This window comes from Paramacrobiotus metropolitanus, unplaced genomic scaffold (genome assembly GCF_019649055.1).
Source record: "Paramacrobiotus metropolitanus isolate TYO unplaced genomic scaffold, Prichtersi_v1.0 Parri_scaffold0000064, whole genome shotgun sequence".
In the NCBI taxonomy this organism is placed as follows: Eukaryota; Metazoa; Tardigrada; class Eutardigrada; order Parachela; family Macrobiotidae; genus Paramacrobiotus; species Paramacrobiotus metropolitanus.
In genome coordinates, this window is record NW_026570284.1 from 1 (window position 1) to 22,926 (window position 22,926).

Genomic DNA, 22,926 nt, shown 5'->3' on the forward strand with positions numbered 1-22,926 from the left:
CGGTCGTTATGACGTCACAAGAAGTTCGAGAATTTCGCGCTATTTCCCGTTAGAAAAACAAATTATTTTTTGCTCGGCTAGAAGGTCGATCTAGCTCGGATTTTGAAGTTTTAACCGCGAAATTAATTTTATTAATTAAGAAAATTTTCTGGTGGTCAAAACACCGTTAGAAATCAAAAATAAGAGAATTTCCGACCTGTTGCCGGTTAGCCTTTGTCTAACTGTCTAGACAGGTTCGTTGACCTAGGAGGTCGGTTCTCGACCAAAAGCAAAATTCCGAGTCGGTTTCTCCGTCGAAAATTACTTTTTCTCCGTTAGAAAATTTAAATCTACGGCTAGAAATAGTTTTCTACCGCTAGAAAATGAAATGCCGACCTAGTTTCGGCTAAAATCGACCTATAACCGTGACTTTACCAGTGTCGGTGTCGGTGTCGGTGTCGGTCGATTTCCTCCGTCCGAGGTCGGAAATCCGTCGTTTCCGTGCTGAAATCCGCTGTTAGAGTTGCGGGTCGGTGTTCAAACCGATGGTCCCCGTATAATTGGAGTAATCCGTTCGCGCTGCAGACTCTCGTTCGAGTCTGATCCGTCAGATGGGAAAAGTCCGTGCTGTTGGGAATGTGCTCTTCAATGTGGAAGAGCCAAAGAAGACTGTGCTCACCAGCTGTGGGGAGAATCACTTCAGTGATCCTCGTTTCTCCGCAGCTGTAAGACGATGTGATCAATCCGATCAAAGTCAAGGGCAGAGATTGCTTCAGCAATCTATCTGACAGTGACTTTCAGGTTCTTCACGAGTTCTCCGTAATTTGAGCCTTCACCGTCTCCTCAAAGATTCCGTGGGAAAGAAAACCAGACGATCTGCTTACCATGTAACAGGCAAGCGCGAGGAGATCACGAGTGTGCTTTATTGACAAATAAAGGGAACAATGCTGCGTAATAGCAGGGAAAGCAAAAACAAAGCACTGATGGCTAAGCAAGCAAGTGAATGCTAGAAGAGCTCTTGAGCGTTCGTCAAGGCGTGAAAGAAGCAACTGGCGGCAAGCACGTGCTGTGTGCCATCAGCTGTGTGATGATGCGCAGACTGGACTCAATCCAACGCGAGCGTACGCTGAGTCATACAGCGAGAGAGGGACGAGAGAGCAAGTATGCTCAGTGTGTGCGCCGCATATATCCGCTTCAGCGGGTATGAGTGCAGTGCAGCAGCACACGTACGTACAGCGAGAGAGGCGGTATGGCAAGCATGAGTGCAGTACGTCCATGGTGGGCCGTATGCACCAGGCGCAGTCATGTGCCTCTGACAACTGTTTCGAAATGGGCAATTTAATTTATAAAACACCTGTGTCTAGTAACTACGATTTATACTTCACACGAAAACACGAATCAGTGCTGTCTCCAGGAAACAGTACTTTGGGAACCGCATTTGCCGTTGACGACGACGTTCAGATTTCGATTTGAACCTAACTGTACGGATTTGTTACTTACTTTTGTGGCTTACTTGCACTTTGCAACGGTCAGATAATGGCGTGTACTCCCAACCAAGTACCGAGGAGCGACGTTACACTGGTTTAAGATTGGTGCCCTTTTCTGAACCGACTGCCGAAAATAATTATTGACCTTAATAACTGGTACTGTACCTAAGTCATTTCGCTTTATGCCTAATCTTAAGAGTAAAATGCAGCTTTGTCGATCATCTGATGATTTTAGTCAGCCATCAAGAACTTTAACCACACGAAGGTACGTAACTGCCCCCGAAATTTCATCATAATAAACACATTTAGATAAAGCATAACCAGCATAACATCAAAGGACAACATCCGCTCATTAAACCGAAGTAAAAGAAATAATATATTCAATAGAACCGCTGATTAGGGGAAAACACATGGCCAGTGCGACAAAACCATTAAACCACTTTATAACGACCACGGCTAACCGGCGCATTGGCAATCTTCAGCCGTTCTTCCTTAATAATCCTGGTCACTTCGGTCTTCGCTTTGGACAACGACAATTCCGTGGTGGCTTTAATGCCAATATACAGCTTTCTCTCGCCTTCTGTCAGTTCCTTGCCGGTGGGAATGTACGAACCGCGTACCGACAGGAACGCATCAGCATGTTCCCCAATCTGCGCCAGTGTCTCCTTCCCGGTGATCCTCCAGCGCGCCTGCTGCGGGAAATCATTGATTTCCAATTCCTCTTCAAACATCTTATACTGCTCAACTGGATTCTCCTCCGCCGGCTTCTCCTCCGGAAAGTAGTTCAATTTAGCATTCAATTTCTCGGCTAATTGTTCGGCAATGGTCTTCTTGGACACGGACGGCGCTTCCGAATAGAATCCCTTGCTGGTATCTTGCAGTTCTTTTTTTATAATTTTAGTCACCAGATCGTGAAATCTAGGGTCTTCTATTACTTTACTAGCCACTTGCTTCGCAAGCTGATCCATGTTGGCTTCATCACAATCCGGATCCTGTGTAATAAATAACCAGTGTAAATTCAATGAACTTTTCTATCCACTATTTATTTAACTTTTTTGGCAGTTTTCCTCAACCGGCTACACAACAAGTAAATCCGTCAATTAAGAAAATCTGATTTACCTGCAACCCAGTAATCGCTTTCTGCATCTTCTTTGAATCTTTGGCAGCCTGTTCTTCATTCTCATCAAACTGAAACCCTTTCCCGCCAAATCCACTAAAACCCTTAAATTTTTTCCCTTTAGCCACCACTGTACCTTTGTACGTTGCAAAAATGAGTTTGAGATCCTGGGGAATTTCTGCACCAGACAATTCCAGAGCTTTAAGGATATCCGGGCTGTAGCGCTCTTGCGAAGTAATAAACGTGTATGCGTATCCTTTAACGCCAGCATGCCCGGTTTTGCTGCAGCGATAAACGTAATCTTCAGGATGGCTGGGACGGTCATAATTGATCACCATAACGAAATTCTTCAGATTCAAATCACGCGCAGCCAGCGATGTGGTCACGACTATCTGGACGTTACTTTTTTTGAGGTCATTAAACGCGCTCTGTCGCGCCAGGGGATACACGTTAAAATGCAAGGCGATTGCGGAATACGAAGCTTTCATTAGATCTTTCAGCAGTTGGTCAGCTTTTTCCTGCTTTTCCACAAAGATCAGACAACTTCCTTGCGCACTGTACTGTCGCAGCAATTCCAACACCTTCACACATTTCTGATGTTCTTCGATAATCTTCACATGATGTTCGACGTCGTTACACAGCCCTTCCCGATACGCCTGTACCTCCGCCTCCGACATGGCACTACTTTTCGGCACTTCCTTGTATATGCGGACCATAGTCACGCGTACGGCTAATACTATCGCCACTAATAGTATAGCGCCAGACACCGTGTTTAGGTTAATCCAAGTCCAGATCGATGGTCCATGATAAAAGCGGAAACCTCTCGGTTGCGGAATCTGTTCCCTCTCCAGAGGCGAAAACAGCACTACGGCGCTAAAAAAAGTTGCACATGTCAAAACCACCAATATAGCCGCTTCCACGTTGTGGGCATTATGCAAACACCGAATTAGATTCAGATAAAACACCAGAGCAAAAGCCGACACAAATAAACCGAGCACAAAACGTTCTCCATCCGAAAACTTCATGATGATCTAGGGAACGGCCGGACAGATTACGGGAATGGTCGTGATGGGTACTATTGCCTGTGCTTACTTCTGGAATTAACCAAACACGGAAGCTGCTAATCAGTTGGTCAATGGCGGTCGATCCAATTGCAAATGCAAATATAGATTGAAGAATGGAAATACTGAAGAATGCAAATATAAGATTTCGGTGAAAATTTAAGTATTTTCAAAAGAAATGGTAAACTGCAATTATAGGAAACCTTATCTATCACGACTGATAAGGGAACCCTATCGAAAAAATTTACGTTAGTTGATAGGTGTCGGCGATTCACCGCTTGGTTGTTGTTTTGAGACCTTGACTTACATCGCCATACCGTCGACTTCAGAACCACCGACCGTGGATTCGTTGAAGGACAGAGATGGAAGAGTGCCCCGCTTCCGGTCTAGTATTACAATGACAAAACATACAAAAAGATTTACTGTTAAACAGCTTTCCGCTTTCGTCAGTAAATTCTGGTTTTGTGTTTACCGATTACGATGAAAAAAAACTGCACTGTTCTGCTTTGCGAAAGCGTCATGTAATGTATTGGACTATTTAACTGGAGCCCCTTAATTTTATTAGAACATAAGTCAAATTATCGCAAATTATTATTTTTAACATAAGAGCAAATTATTATTTTTAATTTTTTTAAATTTTTTATCGCCAGTGCAGTCTGCAATGTTTATGCAGTCAAACTTTGATTTCCAAAAATTTTAGTGATCCAGATCAGCTGCTGTTTTTTAATCCGGATTGATTTGCTTTTTATTGCACCGTTGATGTAGTCATTACTTTGATTACTAAGTGTTGATAATAATGACGTTATTTATCGCGGTTAACCGTTGAGTTGTGATCTTGAAGCTCGTGGCTGGTATTGTTCCTGCAGACATAATCCTGTAGTCTCGGAACCACATGTGCAGCCTCCATCGACCAACAGTGCCACCCAGTTTGTCAGCTTTTCCCTGAGTGAAAACGATCACGGAGAGGCTGACTCACAGGAAAAATGGAAAGAAGTGTGGCGATGTCGGACATCCGCACCGGTGGCTCATCTGGAGTTTTCTCCCGATGGACGATTTTTCGCTTCTGTCGCAAAAGGCGACAGGCTAGTGAAGGTGTGGTATCGCAATTCGCAACCCGGCAACCGGAAAGTAATTTTGCCTTCTCAGGGAGCCCAGTTTTATGCGGACGGGGACGATGAAAAGCGCGAATATTCATTCGTTTACCTACCTCATCCCCGAGCTGTGACCAGCTTTTCGTGGCGAAAGACGAATCGCTATATGCGTCGGTAATTAGATGAGTACGTAATAAACTGACAACACCGCTTGTTCCTTAATTCTGTGTATTAACAGTTAGAAGTATACCGTAGTGTGTGTGATTAAACATCTCTTCATAAAACTGCAACATTAATTTCCGTTTACTTAATTGAAACTTCAAATCAGTTGTGGATTTATCATATCAAAGTTTAATCGCTTGATGATTATGCAGGGGAGCTGTAGCTAACATGCTATTGACTTCGTGTCTGGATAACATCTGTCGTCTCTGGGTTGAGACAATGCTGCCCGATGACGGTCTGCTGAACATGCAACATCTGGATCCACTGGTTACCCAGAATCCGAAATACGGCCAACACCGGCATAAACGGCGTCTGGTGGAGCGCCTACAACATATGCGCAAGTCTTTCAGAAGAGCCCGCACCCAGGGCCAGCACGACCAGCAGCCCAGCTCGACGGGAGTGCCATCCAGTGGCACCGGCAATACATTGGCCGTCAAGAAAGAACCTGTCCCCACTCTGCCGAGTTCGTACAGTGTGCATGATTTTCACAAAGTGGGCGTGCACGGTACCGGTGTATCGCCAGAGTGTCACTTCCATTTGGCAGCCAGCATCAATGCTTATGCCGACACAGACATTCCTCTGGTGCCCTTGTTCAGTTCGGGATCTTTGCGGAATTCCTTGGCCGATGCGATTGTATATGTATTTGGCAGCGGGAGTGATCGGTCTGCCGATGAAATCTCATTTTCGTGCACTGATGATGGAGAACACATCATGTTGCGGTCTGGAAATTCGGATAAACTGCGTTTGTGCGCGTGTGTTAACCTTTCGTAACTTTCCATGACCTTGAAATGAAACTTCCATCCACCACTGTTTAAAATAAGCCTAATTAAATATAAGCACTATCAAAAGATTAGTTAATTTTAACGCGATAGTAACAATTTTTACAGTAATAAAACAACAGTGCACTTCATACTTTTGGAAATGTCAAAATAAAATGTATGCAGACAGAACCGCTGCAACCGGCGTCGAGGTATAATTATTATGCTGAACATTCACATAATTTAAATGTTAGTAATAAATCTAGTCGCCAACTTGATTAAACAGTTGACTAAACCGGTTATACAAGGTGTCGCCGTAAACTGGAGCAGAGGCGGCGTGCCGACAAAAAGCAACTTGGTGAGAAAAAATTATCGGTTACCGCATTTCTGCCTCTGCGGATTGAGTAAACCAACTTATTGCTCTTATGTTCATAACAGCAGACAGCAAACTGCGTACAGAGTGGTATAGAGCGAGAGAATCCAGATACACATACGTAATCTTCGGCATGGCAAAACGGAAACCTGGCAAGAACACAAGGGCAAGAATGTTAGCAAATATGACAGGAAGTAATTTTTACTTATTACTTTCGCACCGGTCACTAACTCCGCTAATGAATTCTGTCCAAACCCAATCTAAAGTAAACGACGAGTACCAACTATATCAAGATCAGAAATAAATGCACTTAAATAATCGAATATGTAATACTTACAATTAATTTGTTAATTTCGAAAACCATTTGACCATGTCGGAAATCTGCGGCCTATAATATGTATGTAACCTTTAAAAATAGTTACGTTTGTACAAAAACTATCTCTTGAGCACAGGACAGTTTATGGGTAACAAAATAAAATACAGTCTGTACAGGCGACATGTCTGGAGTAATACCTGCTTGTACACAAACGATAACGAAAATTACACCAGGTAAATACTTTGTATTTGCTCACAATCAGCCCTCAAAAAACTATCACAGAGAGATTAAAGAACACAAACTTTGCAAAGGATTGCTTCAAAAAACACTCAAGGATTTTCTATCCTTTTGCTTGTTGAGATCTTGAAATATGGTATTCTGTTTCCTCCGGAGCAACATTAATTCCTGCTCTTTCCCAGAGATTTTTTCAGCAATCATACTTGCGGCTTTTTTATCACTAAAACGAAAACGGTCGTCTTACCAATCGATTTGTTTTATTCCGCTGGATGTTTAAAATCGGCCACAAAGACCAAAGTCACTTACGTTGTCTGGTTTCGCGAAAATGAAGTCCGAAGCCGGACCAGCTCCTTTTCCAGAGCACTGATTTTATCCTGAAGTTTCATCAGCTACGATAAGATTTTGTTGACACACATATCCACTCAGACAGTGAACAGAATGATGTATTCACCTCAACATTTTGTTCTTTGGCATTTTTTATCTTGTTGGAATTCTTGTCGACCGGCTGTGTGTCGGCGTGCGGCGTTGTATTGCGGCGATGAAGTTTCATCTGTTCATTGATGACAGAAAATACGTCAGCTTTGGGACTGGGATTCTGCTTCTGCTGTGCATTCTTCCGTTTGTTGACCTTCCGCAGCTTTTCGCCAACCTTGGGAAGTTCCTTCTGTTCGCGGAGATCCATACAGTAATCAAGTGTGCGACCTACTTACCACACAAACACCACTTAGTCACATAAGCACCAAACGACACAGAATGCGCTTTATACATTTAAAAACAATCCCACCTTGTGGATAAACTTGGGCGATCACTGGTTCTATTCTACCCTCCGCGCGGCTTCCCAACCCTGTACTGTATGTAAAGTGTGAGTATCCGTGTGTAAATAACGACAAGGGGTTTCACTTACCCGACTACGAACCCCATTCGCGCCATGATCTTAGACGCAACTCCCTGAAACAGCGCAACTTAATCATCGAAAACAATGCAGAAACAAAACAACAAATACAAAATTAAATAAATGATCAACAAATTTAGAAAAAAAAAGAAGCAACAGTGTAATCTCGGACCTTCGTATGCGCTTCCCATTCTCCGAAACCAGACCCCACTTGCTGCACTGATTGGTCCCATGCGGAATGCGGGATGAACTCTTCTTCATCATCCAAATCGCTAAGCTTTTCCATCAGTTTCGGCTAAAATACACCAAATTTTCGTTGTCGCAAAGCGAATCCTGGCAGTCGGAATTATACGCGCACCCGGTTTCGTGCTATCCCAGTTTTCCGGAATAATATCTTTCAGATCCGTAACCATGTTATCGTTTTTTCCGTTTAATCTTAACCGTAATTTGTGGCTCTGCGGAAGAGTCTCCGTCTGATTGGTGAAGTTCCGTTACTACTCCGCGTTCCCAGATTCCTTCGCTGTTCCGGCACAGAATTTGATTTCCGACAGCCAGCGAACTGAAACGTACAGATGGTACAGTTATCAAAAATGCGAATTTTTTAGTTGATTGAAAAATACAAACAAGAACTTCAGAAACACAAATTCTAAAATATTTACAACAGTGTAAATTACCCCGTACTCGGTTCACACGGTATAGCGTTCAAATATTCACATGATCATTCAAAATTTTAAGAGAAACCTGATTCAAGAAGAATTATATTCCAAATGCGCAATTTTTGGACACAATGGTTACCTGAAGTCTGGCGGTTCATACGGTTTCAGACTAGATAACGGATACACTTCACCGTGCGAAAACCGGCATTCATCCGCCGGAAACCGGCAGCGTCCATCCAGAAAGTATGGGCATGTCATCATTTTCCGATGCGTCGGTTGCAGAAATAGTACTCGAACGTGAACTTCCTCCACATCGTCGGAGAGGGGAGACGATTCCATGGACTGCACCATGGCACTGCTGTAGATCAGCTGCCCCCAGCTATGCTGAAACGGCACGCGACACTGCATGTGCAGGAGCGAATTCGCTAGCTCTTGCTCTTCTGCCGACCACTCCGGGGCGTCGACTTCGTCCACATTTTCAGGCTTTTCCGTCACCGTATCCCTTTCAGCTTCTGGTTCTGCACTAGTCTCTTCCTGTTCCAAAGACGACGGATCAGAAACGGGATTGTCTCCTATTTCAACAATGCGAAGTGTGACAGCGGATGTAACGTAAACGAAGGATTTGGTACTGACCGCCTGAGAGACTGATCAGTTCGTTCAACGAATCCAATAATTCCCTTAAACTTTCCGCGCCTTCCGCATCAGGATCCGCTGCTAGTACAGCAGCAACCTGATCCCTCTGGAATCACATGGAATTTACATAACACAAAAGAAGATTCGGACGACAGAAACCTTCTGATTTGGGAATACCGAAGCTTACAAGCGAGCTGTTACCATGCTGGACATCCCAACTGCATTGCACATACCTGGGCACGATAGGCTTCTAGGTTTTCCGCCATGCCAGAGAAAACCGATTTCATAAATTCATATCACACAACAAGCGAATTATTCTGTAGCCAGACAAACACCAACAATCAATAGAATTTGAAACGGAATACAAAAAAGTAGAAATAGTCTACAATGAATCAACACCAGATATTCGAAAAGGGACACCAATACCAAACGGTTTTTTTTCGCAGACTCATAAGCATCCGCCTACAAGAAGCGACTATCTGCGGTTCCACTTCCGCTTCCGGGCAGAATCCTGGCCAACTTTAAACCGCCATACGTCAGCGGATGGCAAAAAGTACAGAGATTTTGATAGCTTTCGCCATACTTTTTTTTGCATTTACGGGCTGAAATGAAAGTGAACCGTGATCAGGCAGATTTATTCCTGCTTCCGAAAATTTTAGGAGTTAAAAATTTGCACGTTGAATTGAAAGATAAGCAAACAAATACTTTCAAAATGCTTACGTCAGATGAGAGATTCTGAAATCGGAACCATGAGGCTCAAAAGTTAGGCACCACTCGCAAGTTTAACTGGCGTCCGTAGTTTTCTGTTCTGCGTTCCGAAGGCGTTATGTATCGAAGCCCATTAATTTTATCGCCTGTGCAATGTGCATGCAGTCGAACGAAGATAAGTCATAAGCTGATTTCCAAAAATTTTAGTGATCCAGATCAGTTGCTGCGTTTTAATCTGGATTGATTTGCTTTTTGTTGCATCGTTAATATAGTTATTACTCCGACTATTAAATGTTGATAAGGGCGTTATTTATCGCGGTGAACCGTTGTGGGATCACTGGGTGATGGTTTTGCGTTCATCTTGGAACTCGTGGCTGGTATTGTTCATGCAGACATATTTTCATTGTGGATTTTGCATGCAGGGTGGTACTGTTGTCATCCATGGCCGTGCTGATGTGATTTTCTCACCCCGGGAATGAATCGCCATCAAGTGATCACCGGAGCGGTGAATTCCGGTGATCACTGCTATTCCGTGGGAACCGTAGAAGGGGTTAACTTCACGGTAAGTCCATGGAATGCGCAGCTTTCGATGATTTGGCAGCAGTGCTAATGAAATTCTTCAACAACTGGAACTGGTTGTGTTTTGTTGATGTTGTGCAATCACATGATAGTACCATTTGGTAGGATCTGGAATTAAAAAACTTCCAAACTTCATTCTGTTCCAGTTTCTGTTCAAGTGTAGCACGTAATCAATTAGCAAGTTAATAAGTGTTTTCAGTTTTGCAGTATGCTGGACACTGCTTTTAGGCAGTTGCTGATCTGCATACAATGTTTACAACTTGGAGAAATTCTCGTGCAATTGTGAATTTAAATATGAATTGTATTAAAATTTTTCCCTGTACATGTTTTCTCCTGGAAATAATTTAACTTGTTCTTTTGAAATGTGTAATTTGTGGATGTATTAACGTAGTTGTGTCACTTGCGTGTTGTTTAGTTAGGATTTTTTGCATTCTTAGAAATTTCGGTTAGCCTTGAAACTTGGGTTTGGGGGAGACCTTCCTTTCAATCGATGCACTTATCCATTGCTAGCAGAAGTAAAAAGTCTACAGAAGCTTCGAGGCCGTAATATTTTACTGCGAAAGAAATAGTCGTAAAAGTCGAGTCGTTATTAGAAACATTGCGGTTGTGAGTTTCCTCGATTTCGATTGTCGTGCAAACTGGCTTCGTTATCGTTTTTAATGCGATTGATCCAGGCTCTTGCGTGTTTCAGTCGCTCAATCCTTACAGAAATTTTCGCAATCAGGCTGCGTATTTATAGTCAAAACGTTTTAATTGTTGTCGTGACTGTTTGGCCAGTCAAAAGATCGAGATTTGGCTTCGTTGGCGTTTTTCAGGTGTTTTAATCGCAAATCATTTGAATGCAGTTGTCCTGCTTTTCCTTACTGATAAGCCATAGTATTCTTAAGAAATTATAGTTTTCTTGTTTGGTGCATAATAATAATAGTATAATACCATTAATATGCGTAGGCAACCGTAAGCACCGAGGACAATACAAATTGTTAAAAATAAGTGCAGTATGATTTAATTCTTTTCCACAAATATTTACCTTCTTTAACCACGTTAAGCTAATGCTAGTTTGTTAATGCGATCTTGAAGGTTGGCTAAAGCCGCTTTAAAATCCTGCTTCTATTCCGTAAAATTGTCTGGGCGTCTGAATACTTGAAGATATGCGCGAAAGGGTTGTGCAAAACCAGAATAATGCATCCCTAGACCAGACTGGCAGTGCAAAAAGTAGGCTGATATGGGAATGGGGGTGTATGGCCCTTTTTGTCTATGAGATAGCAATCTGGTGGGGTTGATCGATTGAGCGTTAAACGCAAGAATTTAGTGGCATAGCCGGGAAGTCTGGGGCCGTGCTACCAGGGCTGCACTCCATCATCTTGTTAATTACTACGATCCCGCATCGCCGCATAAAGAGTGGATCCTGTTTATAACGATCAGACGCACTTGCGCTGGATAATCCGTGTGTGTAGTCGCTGACGGAGACATCAAACATTTTAATGAATAGCGCGTGCTCTATTGCTTATGAATCCCGTCGACATCCTTTTTTTCCCGCGTCGTGTAGACCAAGCGCCGCATCATGAATATACATATGCGCATGAATGCGATATGGCCGTGTACACGCGCCTATACATGCCTTTTTCATTGCTTTGCAGGCCTATGCGACGGGATGTGATGTGGTAATATTGTCGAGTGATTTCCAACGCGTGCAAATAATTTCTGGCAGCAGCCATGGACATGTGCAAGTTACCTGTATCGATTGCTCATCGGACACCGGCAAGATTGCGGCATGTTACGGGAACAAAGTTTATATTTACGAACCGGTGCCAATTTTCCATCGTGTTAGCTCCCATCGGTTGGATTACCAGTGGATCGAAACAAATGTTCTGATTTGTGATTCGGTCATAACTGCACTTTCCTGGAATCAGGAAGGTAAACTGGCATCCTGGGACGTCTTGTGTTTATCCTTCGACTGCGATATTATCATGTCTGTTATGTTTCAGCATATTATTATTATCTTGTATAAATATTAAAATTTATGTTTATAATTTTTATATATTTCTTAGGGCACGAACGGCTTTGGTGTTATTTATGTATCGTTAGCATTTTCAGCTTTTTTATTACAATTTAGGCACCCGATTGTTAACGGGAGGACGATGGATACAGTTATGGGCCAGTCCTGTAGTCTCGGAACCACATGTACAGCCTCCATCGACCAACAGTGCCTCCCAGTTTGTCAGCTTTTCCCTGGGTGAAAACGATCACGGTGAGGGTGACTCACAGGAAAAATGGAAAGAAGTGTGGCGGTGTCGGACATCTGCACCGGTGGCTCATCTGGAGTTTTCTCCCGATGGACGATTTTTCGCTTCTGTCGCCAAAGGCGACAGGCTAGTGAAAGTGTGGTATCGCAGCCGGAAAGTAATTCTGCCTTCTCAGGGAGCCCAGTTTTATGCAGACGGGGACGATGAAAAGCGCGAATATTCATTCGTTTACCTACCTCATCCCCGAGCTGTGACCAGCTTTTCGTGGCGAAAGACCAGTCGCTATATGCCTCGGTAATCGATAATAATTTGAAAAGTACTCATTTCATAATTTGCTGTATTGACTTTCGAACAGTTTCGATGTGTTTATGTATTTTTGTGGATTACGATAATAATTTCCATGTACTTTCAAGTTTGTTGAAGCATTGTGGATTTATCATATCGAAGTTTAATTGTTTAACGATTATGCAGGGGAGCGGTAGCCAACATGCTGTTGACTTCATGCCTGGATAACATCTGTCGTCTCTGGGTTGAGACAATGCTACCCGACGACGGTCTGCTGAACATGCAACATCTGGATCCACTGGTTACCCAGAATCCGAAATACGGCCAACACCGGCATAAACGGCGTCTGGTGGAGCGCCTACGACATATGCGCAAGTCTTTCAGAAGAGCCCGCACCCAGGGCCAGCACGACCAGCAGCCCAGCTCGACGGGAGTGCCATCCAGTGGCACCGGCAATACATTGGCCGTCAAGAAAGAACCTGTCCCCACTCTGCCGAGTTCGTACAGTGTGCATGATTTTCACAAAGTGGGCGTGCACGGTACCGGTGTATCGCCGGAATGTCACTTCCATTTGGCGGCCAGTATCAATGCCGACACCGACATTCCTCTGGTGCCCTTGCTCAGTTCGGGATCGGGAGAGCCGTTGAGCTTTGTTATTCATTGGTTGAATAATAAGGATATGCATTTCACCTGGCAGGCGGAGAATCTTTTACACGATTTATGCAAGAAAGCCTTGCGCTCGGAGCGACATGACGATCTGACGGACCATCGAGCCGCCTCACCGGATCCGTTGGAATTCGAGGAAGAGCAGGAGGATGCGGAACTGGGTCCCACACCCAACGGGCAGCTACCCCAGACCATGCCGTCAAAGTCCAAGAAGTCGGAAAAATCTATGAATAAATTCAGCAGTTTGAGGAAGAAGCTCCCGAAAATGGGACAGCGCACCAAGTCGTTTGATTTGCTGGACGAAGATGTCGTTAGTGTGACAAGCAGCCATCGCGAGCGGGGTTCCTTGCAGCCGCAGCCCAGTGTTATCGGGTCAACAGCAGAGTCACAGGGAAGTGCACCCGGCGATACTCTGGATCGAGAAATTGAAAATCTAGTCAGAAACTGGCATCACAGCGCCGATCTGCTGTTCAGCATTCACCCCTTGGATGGGAGTTTTTTGGTCTGGGTGGTGGAATGGCTGGATGAAGAGTATCCGGGAGCGTTTCGGCAGCCACAAGTTAGTTTCTCGGCCCGTATCCCCAATGCGCTGCCGCTAGGGGATTCCGTCACTACTTGCTGCAACCTGGAAGTGTATTCCACTCATTCTGCATTCCTTGACCTATACTCCATGATAAAATTAACAGATGACAAAAGTTCGGTGTATCAGCACGCCAATGATGAGCCGCCGATTGTGTCGATGATATCCTGTCACCAGAATGGATCGTTGAATTTGTGGCGTATTAATTTCTCGGATGTGACCGAGTTTTCCGCTGTGGTCAGCGTCGGGCACGAATCCCGCATCTGCGGTCATCGTTTCCGTGTTAACGACATGGTTAGTCATCCGGTGCTTCCTCTCTTGCTCACCACCAGCCACCATAACGAATCAAGCGGCAAGCCCAAAACACCGGCTGCTGGTCGAAAAATGAGCCAGGCGTTGCTGAACTTCACACTGGGAAAAGGATTTTGTAGTGAGCTAATTCTGTGGAAAGTCGAGCCGGTTGGCCCATTGTCGAAATCCGGAGGAGTCACGGAGTTGGCCCGCATCAATTCGGCGGCTTTGAGTGCATTCTCCAGTTGTGCCTGGCTGCCGACGTTGCTGCCGGGATGGACGCTGGGTAATCTGTCGCAGACACCCAGTGCGTGTTTTGTGGCATCGGATGGTGTCAGTCTTCGTTTGTACCAAGCTGTGATCGATGCGCAGTTGCTGCTGGCCGAAATGTATGCTTCGCTCCGGAAACCGAGCGTGGTAAGTTGTTTATTGCTGAATTACTTATTTACTGTACAGCTAGGACATAGATAAATCGTATTACTTAATCTATTTTCTGTTGTAAAAATTGTTGGTTTTATGAAGTAGTCAAATTGTTTCCATTAGGCTCGAAGCGAATCCACTGTAAGCAATGCATCATCAGCCGGTCAAAGCCTACCCGAAGAGCAGATGGACATGTTTAACATTGTTAGTCTTCAATCCAGCGCACGTCCCGGCTGCATTTTGGCTCTAGATCATGTTAATGAAGCAAAGCATGTAAGTACTGTACCAATTACCAATGACGATATGGTAGTTGTTAGATTTGGTAGTTGTTGGGTTGATTTAATTTGTTGTCAAAATTTAGGATTGGCAAAATACACAATTTCTTCATATTTTCCATGAGCACGTGTTGCGTGGTAAAACTTCGGATTCAAATGCGCGCAACCTGGAAGCTGTGGTGGACCTAACGAATCTCAGTAATTTTGAGGAATATTTCTACCTGACTGTGTTAGAAAAGAACCCCCGCGGCGGCTCCATTATGCACATGTGGTCCATTGCTTTGTCATCCAAACCGAATCAAGACGACGATGACCAAGAGGCCATGTCCGGCGAGGAAGCCGACGAAGATGACGTCCCTTTGGACGATTCAAAAATGATGTCCAGTACGAAACTGTCACCTTCCAATCTGAAGATCCTCACATCCAAAGTCTGCTGCCAGCAGCTGCCCCTGCCGGCCGACATCGAAGTGGTCAGTGCTACCGCCGCCGCTGGCCATCTGAGTTCATCCGCCATCTATCCAGCGTGCTATGCTCCGTACTCCATTGCCACCGCGTGTTCGGACGGGACTATCCGATTCTGGCGCTGTCAGATCGAAGAGCCGGAGGGTCGCGTGCGATCGTATTTCTGGGAGGAATGGCGGATGATGCTGGGTCATACCAGCTGTTTGACCGTTCCGGGGAAAATTCTCGGCCTGAGCTGTGCCTATAGTGCGCGCATTGCGTGTGCGTTCAAAGCTAGTGTTGACCATATTCGCCACGATCGAGATGAACCGCAGTACAACATGAGTGTGGCGATTTTCGAATGCGAATCGACCGGCGGGTCCGAATGGGTGCAGGAAGATAAGATCGCCATACGCGGTGTGCATTTCGCCCAGACAGCGTCACCGGTGCCTGATCCTGAGGATACCCTTATGGCGATTCGGCGGGAGAAAAGAAGTATGGATAACTTGTCGCGTTTGATGGGAATGCATGAAGGTTTGCTGCCGCCTGCACCGTACGTTAATCCGTTTAAGTTGTCCAATTCGGAAACGAAGATTTCTCAGAAGCCTTGGCAGTCGGTGTCATTGGACTGGGTATCAATGGAAGATGGATCGCATGTGTTGACTGTGGGGTTGGGATGTCAGATCATGATTTTCGCAGCGGTTAGTAATGATATCGCGCAGGAAAATATGAAGGCCATGGCAGAAACTGTTCCTAACACCAAACGATCGGTTTTGCGACAAGCAAGTAGCTTTGCGCTACCGGCCCAGAAAGGTTAGCTGATTTTCAAACGCAAATTTTAAATTCTGTCCGATGTCGAAGAAATGTTTCACGGTTGCAGACGTATTAATAATTTAGTTTTAATGTAATTTTTGTTGTTCTTTAGGAATTTATCGATGGATGCGTCTTAGGCTAATTACTCTAGACCAACAAGACGGCGCCCCAGCACTTCCCAATCAAATGGCATGGGTGCGCACCGGTTTATTGGTGCTGGGCATGGACAATGAAATGTACGTGTATTCACAATGGCGAAAATCACTTGACGCCAGTCATCCCGATATGTCAGATGCACGATGCCTGTCTGATTACAATTTAATACGATTGAACGCTTCTCCGAGCCGGATGAAAATCAACAAAACAATCCCATCACTGATGTCTGTGGAACATTTGAAGAAGATGAAATCACGAAAAACCATGACCCAGATGAGTCACATCAGTAAGCGTACCAATATACTGCAAGACACGTTCGTGATGGACCGCGGATTGTTCGAAGCGGCTAGGATTGCTTCGCCGGTACTTCCACAGTACCATCCAAAACAACTGATGGAGCTGTTGAATTTTGGTCGTCTCCGTCGTGTGCAGGCTATTTTGGCGCATTTGCTGCGGTGCATCAAAAGTGCGCTGCCGTCGAGCGATGATGGCAACGACTTCCCAGTGGAGGACCAAGAAAATGGTCGTCGATCGAGTTTGTCGAGGCAGCTGTCCATGAGTCGTCGCAAATCAGTAGTGCTGTCACCTGGCTCGCTGGGCGATGCCCCGAACAAGCCTAAGGAAGAAATCACGCTAGATTATATCGAAATCGACTCCATATCACCGCTGCCGCTCTTCGCCCTTCTGGAGGCTGATCATTATGTTGGGAAACGCGGTGATGAAGACGAAAATTATGATGCGTTGTTTAATGCAGAAAATGAAAACGGTAAACCGTTTTTTCGGTGTTGTTTTTAGTTGGTTTTTAAGTTTCTGTAAATGGTCTTCAGGTTTTTGATAATTTTTGTAGGAGATGAAGCCACTTTGGACGATATTCTGGATGATGAGGACGGTACGGAAGAGCAAACAAGGAAGAAGCGCACCGGGGCACGACGGGATCCGTCCGATATATACGCCTTCCATCCTAACGATGCACGCGAATTGGTCCACCATTTAACCCATATGCACCTTCCCGGCTTGTCCAGCTTAGATCAGATGCATTTATTGGCCTTGGCAGACACGGTTGCGAACTGCAGTGGTACGCTGATTCTGGATACGGAAGACGATGCCGCACATGCACCACCTACCCCGGAAAATGTCGATTCGTGTGGTTTGCGTTATTTATTGGCTGTTCGCCAGCATGTCTACCTTCTGCGCTGTCTACCGCTGAAACAGCGGGCCGCCATCCAGAAACAGGGCATCGAATCGCGATACATTGCGTGGGCATTCCATTCGGAGAATCAGCAAGAACTGTTGAACGCCGTCCAGAACATTGTCCACGGCGAACTTAAGTGGTCGGATATCAAAGAACTGGGCATTGGTTGGTGGCTGCGGAGTAACGCGATTTTCAAAAACGTCATTGAACGTTTAGCGAAAAATGCCTATCAAGCCTCGCAAGAGCCCATGGATGCGGCGTTGTACTATCTGGCCATGAAGCGAAAACCGGTGCTGCATGCTTTGTTTAAAGTCGTCAAAGATCAAAAGATGATGGACTTCTTTTCCAATGATTTCACACAGGATCGCTGGCGCAAAGCGGCTTTGAAAAACGCCTTCGTATTGCTGGGGAAACAGCGGTTTGAGCATGCCGCGGCTTTTTTTATCCTGGGCAGCGCAGTGAAAGATGCGGTTGACATTATCCTGTCGAAGCTGGGCGATATGCAGCTGGCACTGATGGTTGTACGATTGTATGAAGAAGATGAATTTGGAATTATCAGTGAGAACCATGTACGGATTTTACAAGATCACGTTCTTGAGCCGTTGCACGAGGATATGGGCAGCACCGAGCCCGACCAAGTGGCTCCGTGCAATGATCCGTTCCTGCAGAGTATATCACACTGGACACTGCGGCAGTACTCCCAGTCACTGCAGGTCTTGTTGGCCGAAGAAGCCATGGACCTGACGATGACGACGGAAAATCACAGCATTTTCAACTTTTACGATTTCCTGCGCAATCATCCCATTGTCGTGCGACAAGTGCAGACATCCACAAAAGTCCACCGCAAGGATGAAATATCGTCCGTCGAGCGGAAGTTGTTCTTCAAAACCGCCCATGTTTATTTCCGCGCAGGCTGTCCACTGTTGGCGCTGGAGGTCTTGTGCAAACTGCCGGAATACTTTTACGATGAAGTGCCTGATCTGACCATCGATGTCAAAGGAATGAATGGATTGGATTCTGTGAAGGAGTCCGCGCCAGCCGCCGAACCGCAGACAGTCCAGGATTTCGATTGGGGGACCCCATCGGTGACGGTTGCCGCACCAAAAGAAGATAAACTTGAACTGTCGTGGGATGATGAAGAAAAGGAAGAGGACGAGGATGACGATGATCACTTAAGCGATCGGGGATCCGTGCTGGAATTTGGCTCCCCCAAACGCCGAATGAGCACTAGCAGTCCGCATCGGCGGGCCAGTATCCTCTCCAATGTGCAGGATCTGTCCAAACGGGTGGATATTATGGCGCAACAGTTGAAGTTTATTGCCGGCTTGAAAATTCTGATGGAAGAACTAGGGACATTAGCCACGGGATTTGAAGTGGATGGCGGTCAGCTGCGATTGATCTTATATATGTGGTTGGAGAAGGAAGTGGGCATTTTGAAACTGCTGTGCTACAAGAGCGGCGCAGCGTTGAACGAGAAACTGCGGGCCATCAAACCGATTGATGCGGAGAACGATGAGAGGATGATGTCAGGGGTCCACCATGAGCAGCTGGCGTTGCATGAAGCGCTGAAAGTGGACAACATGGATTTCGAGGCCAGGTTGGACAGGATGGCTCGGCGCAAAGCGTGGTTGAAGAGCAATCAGCAACTGCTGCGGTCATTGATTCACTTCTGCCAGATTTATGGCAGTAATGGCGGTGGCCTGGCATCGGTGTATATGGAGCTGACTTTACTCGCCCACGAATTATACCAAGGATCTCTGCAACAGCAGCAGCAACTACTGACACCGCTCCCGTTTCTTACGACACTGCCCCTTTTATCAGCATTTATTACGGGTAATTATTACCGTTTAGTTACCCGCTTTCGAAGTATTCTATTGTATTGTGCTTATTACTTATAATTCAATTATTTGTTGCAGGCCCGTTAACTATATCGAGCGATCCAGTGACGTACGTCAGCCGAATGTCCCATGATTTGCTGTACACACTAGCCGATAGGAAGGCACCACCTGCCGCACAGGAACCCATCACATCCATCTATGTCATTCGTGATCTGGCTTCCGCTCTGTCGTCCATTGTATACCAATCCTTATGCGAAGGGGACCAATTTCAAACCAAGAATTTCCATTCATCATCCGGTGCCTTGGAAGGTTTTGCGGCAACACTGCTGAATTCCGGTGGCTACATGTTTACGATGCAGCGGAAGCGCCGTAACACAATGATCGACGGCCGTCTTGTGCCGACCACACAGCCCAGCAAGTGGCCCGGCGTGCAGGCATTGCGTGCGCTGATGGCGCGGGAGCGAGATGAGAACGCACCGAAACTGCATGTTCTGCTGATGGAAACCTATATTGCGGTGTATATGTCCATGATCGTCACTGGCGTGGCGCTGCGCGATGTAAGCCTACTGTATCGTTTGGTCGGGGTTAATTTCAACGTGAAAACCTGGTCGTCTATATTTGGTGGGGGCGCCAAGAAGGTTATTCGGCGGTCCAGCTCCGATCGACGCCGATCATGTAAGATCAATGTCTTTTTTGCTTACAAATTTAAGTGAATCAAGTCTGTTGATTTTTAGTTGCCTCTACAAATAATGATTCCCGTGATCCTGCCAAACAGCGCAACCTGCTGAATGCCAAAGTGTTAGGTCATCTGCGGCCGAACAGCACCAGTCCACCGACCGCTCCTAGTACCGAAACCTCCGTAGCCACTACGACTTACCAGGAAGTGTTTGTGCCACCAGAAACCAGTATTCTGGCATCCATGCTGGCGAAACCCAATGTGGACACATCCGCTGATCCTCCGTTCTTTGATTACGATTCGGATGAATCCGTGCCCAGCGACGATGAAGATAATCCGCCAAGTGAAATCGAATTTGACGAGGAATCCAAACGGGCGGAGAGCGAACACTCGGATCCGAATTCGTACAGCTGGGCCATCGTCCGACTGGTTGTACTAAAAGCCGCTGCTAAAGTCATCCAGCAGGTGCTAACCACCGTTGCTGTCGAACAACAGGATTTGCCGGTGTTCTCCCCGGTATTACACACCACCCTGAAAATGTTGGACCACTGGCAGTTGGCGGCAATTCATGCGTTGGAAGAATTTGGCGCCGCTCCCGAAGGATTCATACCGCGAGCTTACGGAGGGTTTGGCGACACGGTCAGTGGGAAAAAGAATCCGTACGCCGTTTTATTGGATCCCAGTAACACGCCGTTCCAATCGGATCATCCGTCAGCATCACCGATGAAACGGTTGTGGAACTACCTAATTCACCAGGATTACCTCCAGGAAACTTTTGTCAAGTATATGTTCAAGCGACGTAAACCCGATCTGCCGTCGTTGGACACGCTTTCCGACCTGAATTCAGTGGATGAAGCAGCACCCAGGCCGATGCGGGATGCGATTCGCATTGTGCATAAGGACCAAGATATTGTCACGGCGTTTACCATCAATCATGCCAATCAGAATTTAATCGCACTGAGCACATCCAAGGAGATCCAGGAAATTAACATCGCTTCGTTACTAGATCCAGAAGGCTGGTTGCAGGACGAAAGTGAGTTTAATTTACTGACCATGAAGAATCAAGCGCTGGAAAAGACCGATCCCGAGTTCCTGGTCCTGCAGACACCGACGGATCAACCACCGGCCAACGCTCGTTCTACGGCCGCGTCATTGCTGCCGGGTGCCCAGGTGTCAACCCGGGGGGCTTACGTGGTAAGTGCTGCATGACAGTGCATGTCGAATGATTGCTCTGGCTGCGTGCTGTTGTGCTGTGGGTTTTACCGTTTGAAGTGTTGTGCACATTTTTGGTGACGGGCTAACCGGTAATCTGGTATTTTTGTCTTTCTCTTTCTCTGGACGCAGCTGAAGGGTTTTAACATGCCCGGTTTTACTAATCCACATTACGCTAATTTTGTGGTGGGACGTAGCGGTTATATGATGCAGAAGGTATGTTGAGCGGATGTGTGCTGACTTGACTGGATCTTGTTAACCTTTTCCAATAATAGCGTCACTAATCATGTATAGGTGATGGTGTACTTGAATTAACAATTGTCTCGAGGCATGGTAATCATTTTAATGAGGTCACTCTGCCCTGCTTTACAGCTGAATAAACGTCCCTATAAGGAAGTCCGGCGGCTGACATCCCATCCGATGTTACCGTATTATCTGAGCGGATCGGCCGATGGTAGTATTCGACTATGGGAATTTGGCCATCAGAAACAGTTGACTACGTTGCGCTCTACATCTAATATGGCGAAAATCAACCATCTGGAATTCTCCAGTCAAGGCAACAAATTTGCCGCGTGTGACGCGGACGGCGTGGTGTCGTTCTGGCAGCTGGGCACATCGTCCAGTAATGCGCCACCCTTCATTTCCCTGCAATGCCATAATAAGACCTGTTCGGCCTTCACCTTCCTGGGATCATCCTCGCTAATTGCCACCGCCGGGCATGCTTCAGAAAGTCGCAACGTAGCCATCTGGGATACACTGCTGCCGCCGCGTAAAGCCATGGTGGCCGCCTTCATCTGTCATGACACCGGAAGTTCCTCCCTGGTCTACGCATCGCAGCATAATCTGCTGATCACCTGCGGGAAGAAGGGTGATGTCTGTCTGTTTGATATGCGCCAGCGGCAACTGCGTCATAAATTCCAAGCCCATGAATCCGGTATCCGCGCCGTGGCACTGGATCCGACACAGGAGTATTTTGTCACCGGATCCGCAGAGGGCGATATTAAAGTGTGGGGTTTGTCGGTGCATAATTGTCTGGTTTCCTTACCGGAGGAGCATAAGAAGCAGTCGTTCTTCCGTAATTCCTCCAGCGGTGTCATGCAGTTGAGTATTGATGCGCAGAATCGCCTGTTCAGCTGCGGTGCGGATGGTTTCTTTAAGATTCGCACGCTTCAACCGCAGGACTACATTGTGCACACGCTGTGAGAGAGGGAAAGATGAAGTTTTTGTGTATCATCAGGTTTCTTTGTGAAAGACGTCTGTTTTGTGATATATTTGCATCATTGTCTGCTTTTGTTCATGACCAGTCGTTTTGAAGAATTTTTGGGACGCTGAAAAACCGTTACAAGAAATGGAATATGTACGCGGCATAATCTCGCATTCCTTACGGGATTCGTCGTTTGTGCGCAGGACGAATGCTCTCCCAGAAACCCAGTGCCGTCGCTGTTGTCGCTTTAATTGGTGTTTGTTTTGATTTATTCTTCTTTTATTGTGTTACGTGACGAAAAAAGGTTTTATTCTTTAGCCGTTTGAGTTGGATTCTTTATGTTTGATTTTTGTGGGATGCTGATAAAGTTATTTATTTCCGTGGGTGCATTAAATAAATTATTATGAATGAAGGCAGATGGAGCGTTGCGGTGCGTTTTGCGTTGTAAAAATACAGTTTCTTGATAAAAGTTTTCATAAATACGAAAACTTAAAAATTTTTCTATTTAAGTTTGGCTCGCGTCGC

The 22,926-nt window shown here is 45.8% G+C and overlaps 4 protein-coding genes across 6 annotated transcripts; 2 read left to right on the forward strand and 2 right to left on the reverse strand.

The window, feature by feature from the left end:
• Positions 1–1,459: 1,459 nt before the first annotated feature.
• On the forward strand, positions 1,460–5,782 carry LOC129593922 (dmX-like protein 2). Of its 2 annotated transcripts, none has more exons than XM_055490431.1 (4): positions 1,460–1,731; positions 3,619–3,795; positions 3,905–4,909; positions 5,110–5,782. In XM_055490431.1, exons 3-4 carry the CDS (start codon positions 4,902–4,904, stop codon positions 5,726–5,728), a joined length of 627 nt encoding a protein of 208 aa, XP_055346406.1. In that variant the 5' UTR covers positions 1,460–1,731; positions 3,619–3,795; positions 3,905–4,901; the 3' UTR covers positions 5,729–5,782. The 2 variants fall into 2 exon arrangements, with proteins under 2 accessions (XP_055346406.1, XP_055346408.1); XM_055490433.1 differs by lacking the exon at positions 3,619–3,795 and having other exon boundaries at positions 3,905–4,736; positions 4,791–4,909.
• On the reverse strand, positions 1,872–3,299 carry LOC129593938 (probable ATP-dependent RNA helicase DDX46). Its single transcript, XM_055490452.1, has 2 exons — positions 2,586–3,299; positions 1,872–2,458 (listed from the first exon to the last, which is right to left on the reverse strand). The coding sequence occupies exons 1-2, from the start codon at positions 3,297–3,299 to the stop codon at positions 1,898–1,900; spliced, it is 1,275 nt and encodes a 424-aa protein (XP_055346427.1). The 3' UTR covers positions 1,872–1,897.
• Positions 5,783–6,534: 752 nt separating the features above from the next.
• LOC129593832 (zinc finger CCCH-type with G patch domain-containing protein-like) lies at positions 6,535–9,232 on the reverse strand. Its single transcript, XM_055490308.1, has 11 exons — positions 9,056–9,232; positions 8,823–8,928; positions 8,329–8,761; positions 7,951–8,092; positions 7,892–7,912; positions 7,706–7,828; positions 7,546–7,589; positions 7,426–7,490; positions 7,093–7,343; positions 6,948–7,030; positions 6,535–6,861 (listed from the first exon to the last, which is right to left on the reverse strand). Exons 1-11 carry the CDS (start codon positions 9,107–9,109, stop codon positions 6,723–6,725), a joined length of 1,461 nt encoding a protein of 486 aa, XP_055346283.1. The 5' UTR covers positions 9,110–9,232; the 3' UTR covers positions 6,535–6,722.
• A 286-nt stretch (positions 9,233–9,518) lies between these two features.
• Positions 9,519–22,825, forward strand: LOC129593926 (dmX-like protein 2). Of its 2 annotated transcripts, XM_055490440.1 has the most exons (12): positions 9,519–10,092; positions 11,747–12,023; positions 12,223–12,646; positions 12,824–14,591; positions 14,718–14,867; positions 14,956–16,123; positions 16,236–17,045; positions 17,127–19,304; positions 19,388–19,984; positions 20,044–21,179; positions 21,330–21,413; positions 21,570–22,825. In XM_055490440.1, exons 1-12 carry the CDS (start codon positions 10,006–10,008, stop codon positions 22,398–22,400), a joined length of 9,510 nt encoding a protein of 3,169 aa, XP_055346415.1. In that variant the 5' UTR covers positions 9,519–10,005; the 3' UTR covers positions 22,401–22,825. The 2 variants fall into 2 exon arrangements, with proteins under 2 accessions (XP_055346415.1, XP_055346416.1); XM_055490441.1 differs by lacking the exon at positions 21,330–21,413 and having other exon boundaries at positions 9,521–10,092.
• Positions 22,826–22,926: the final 101 nt, after the last annotated feature.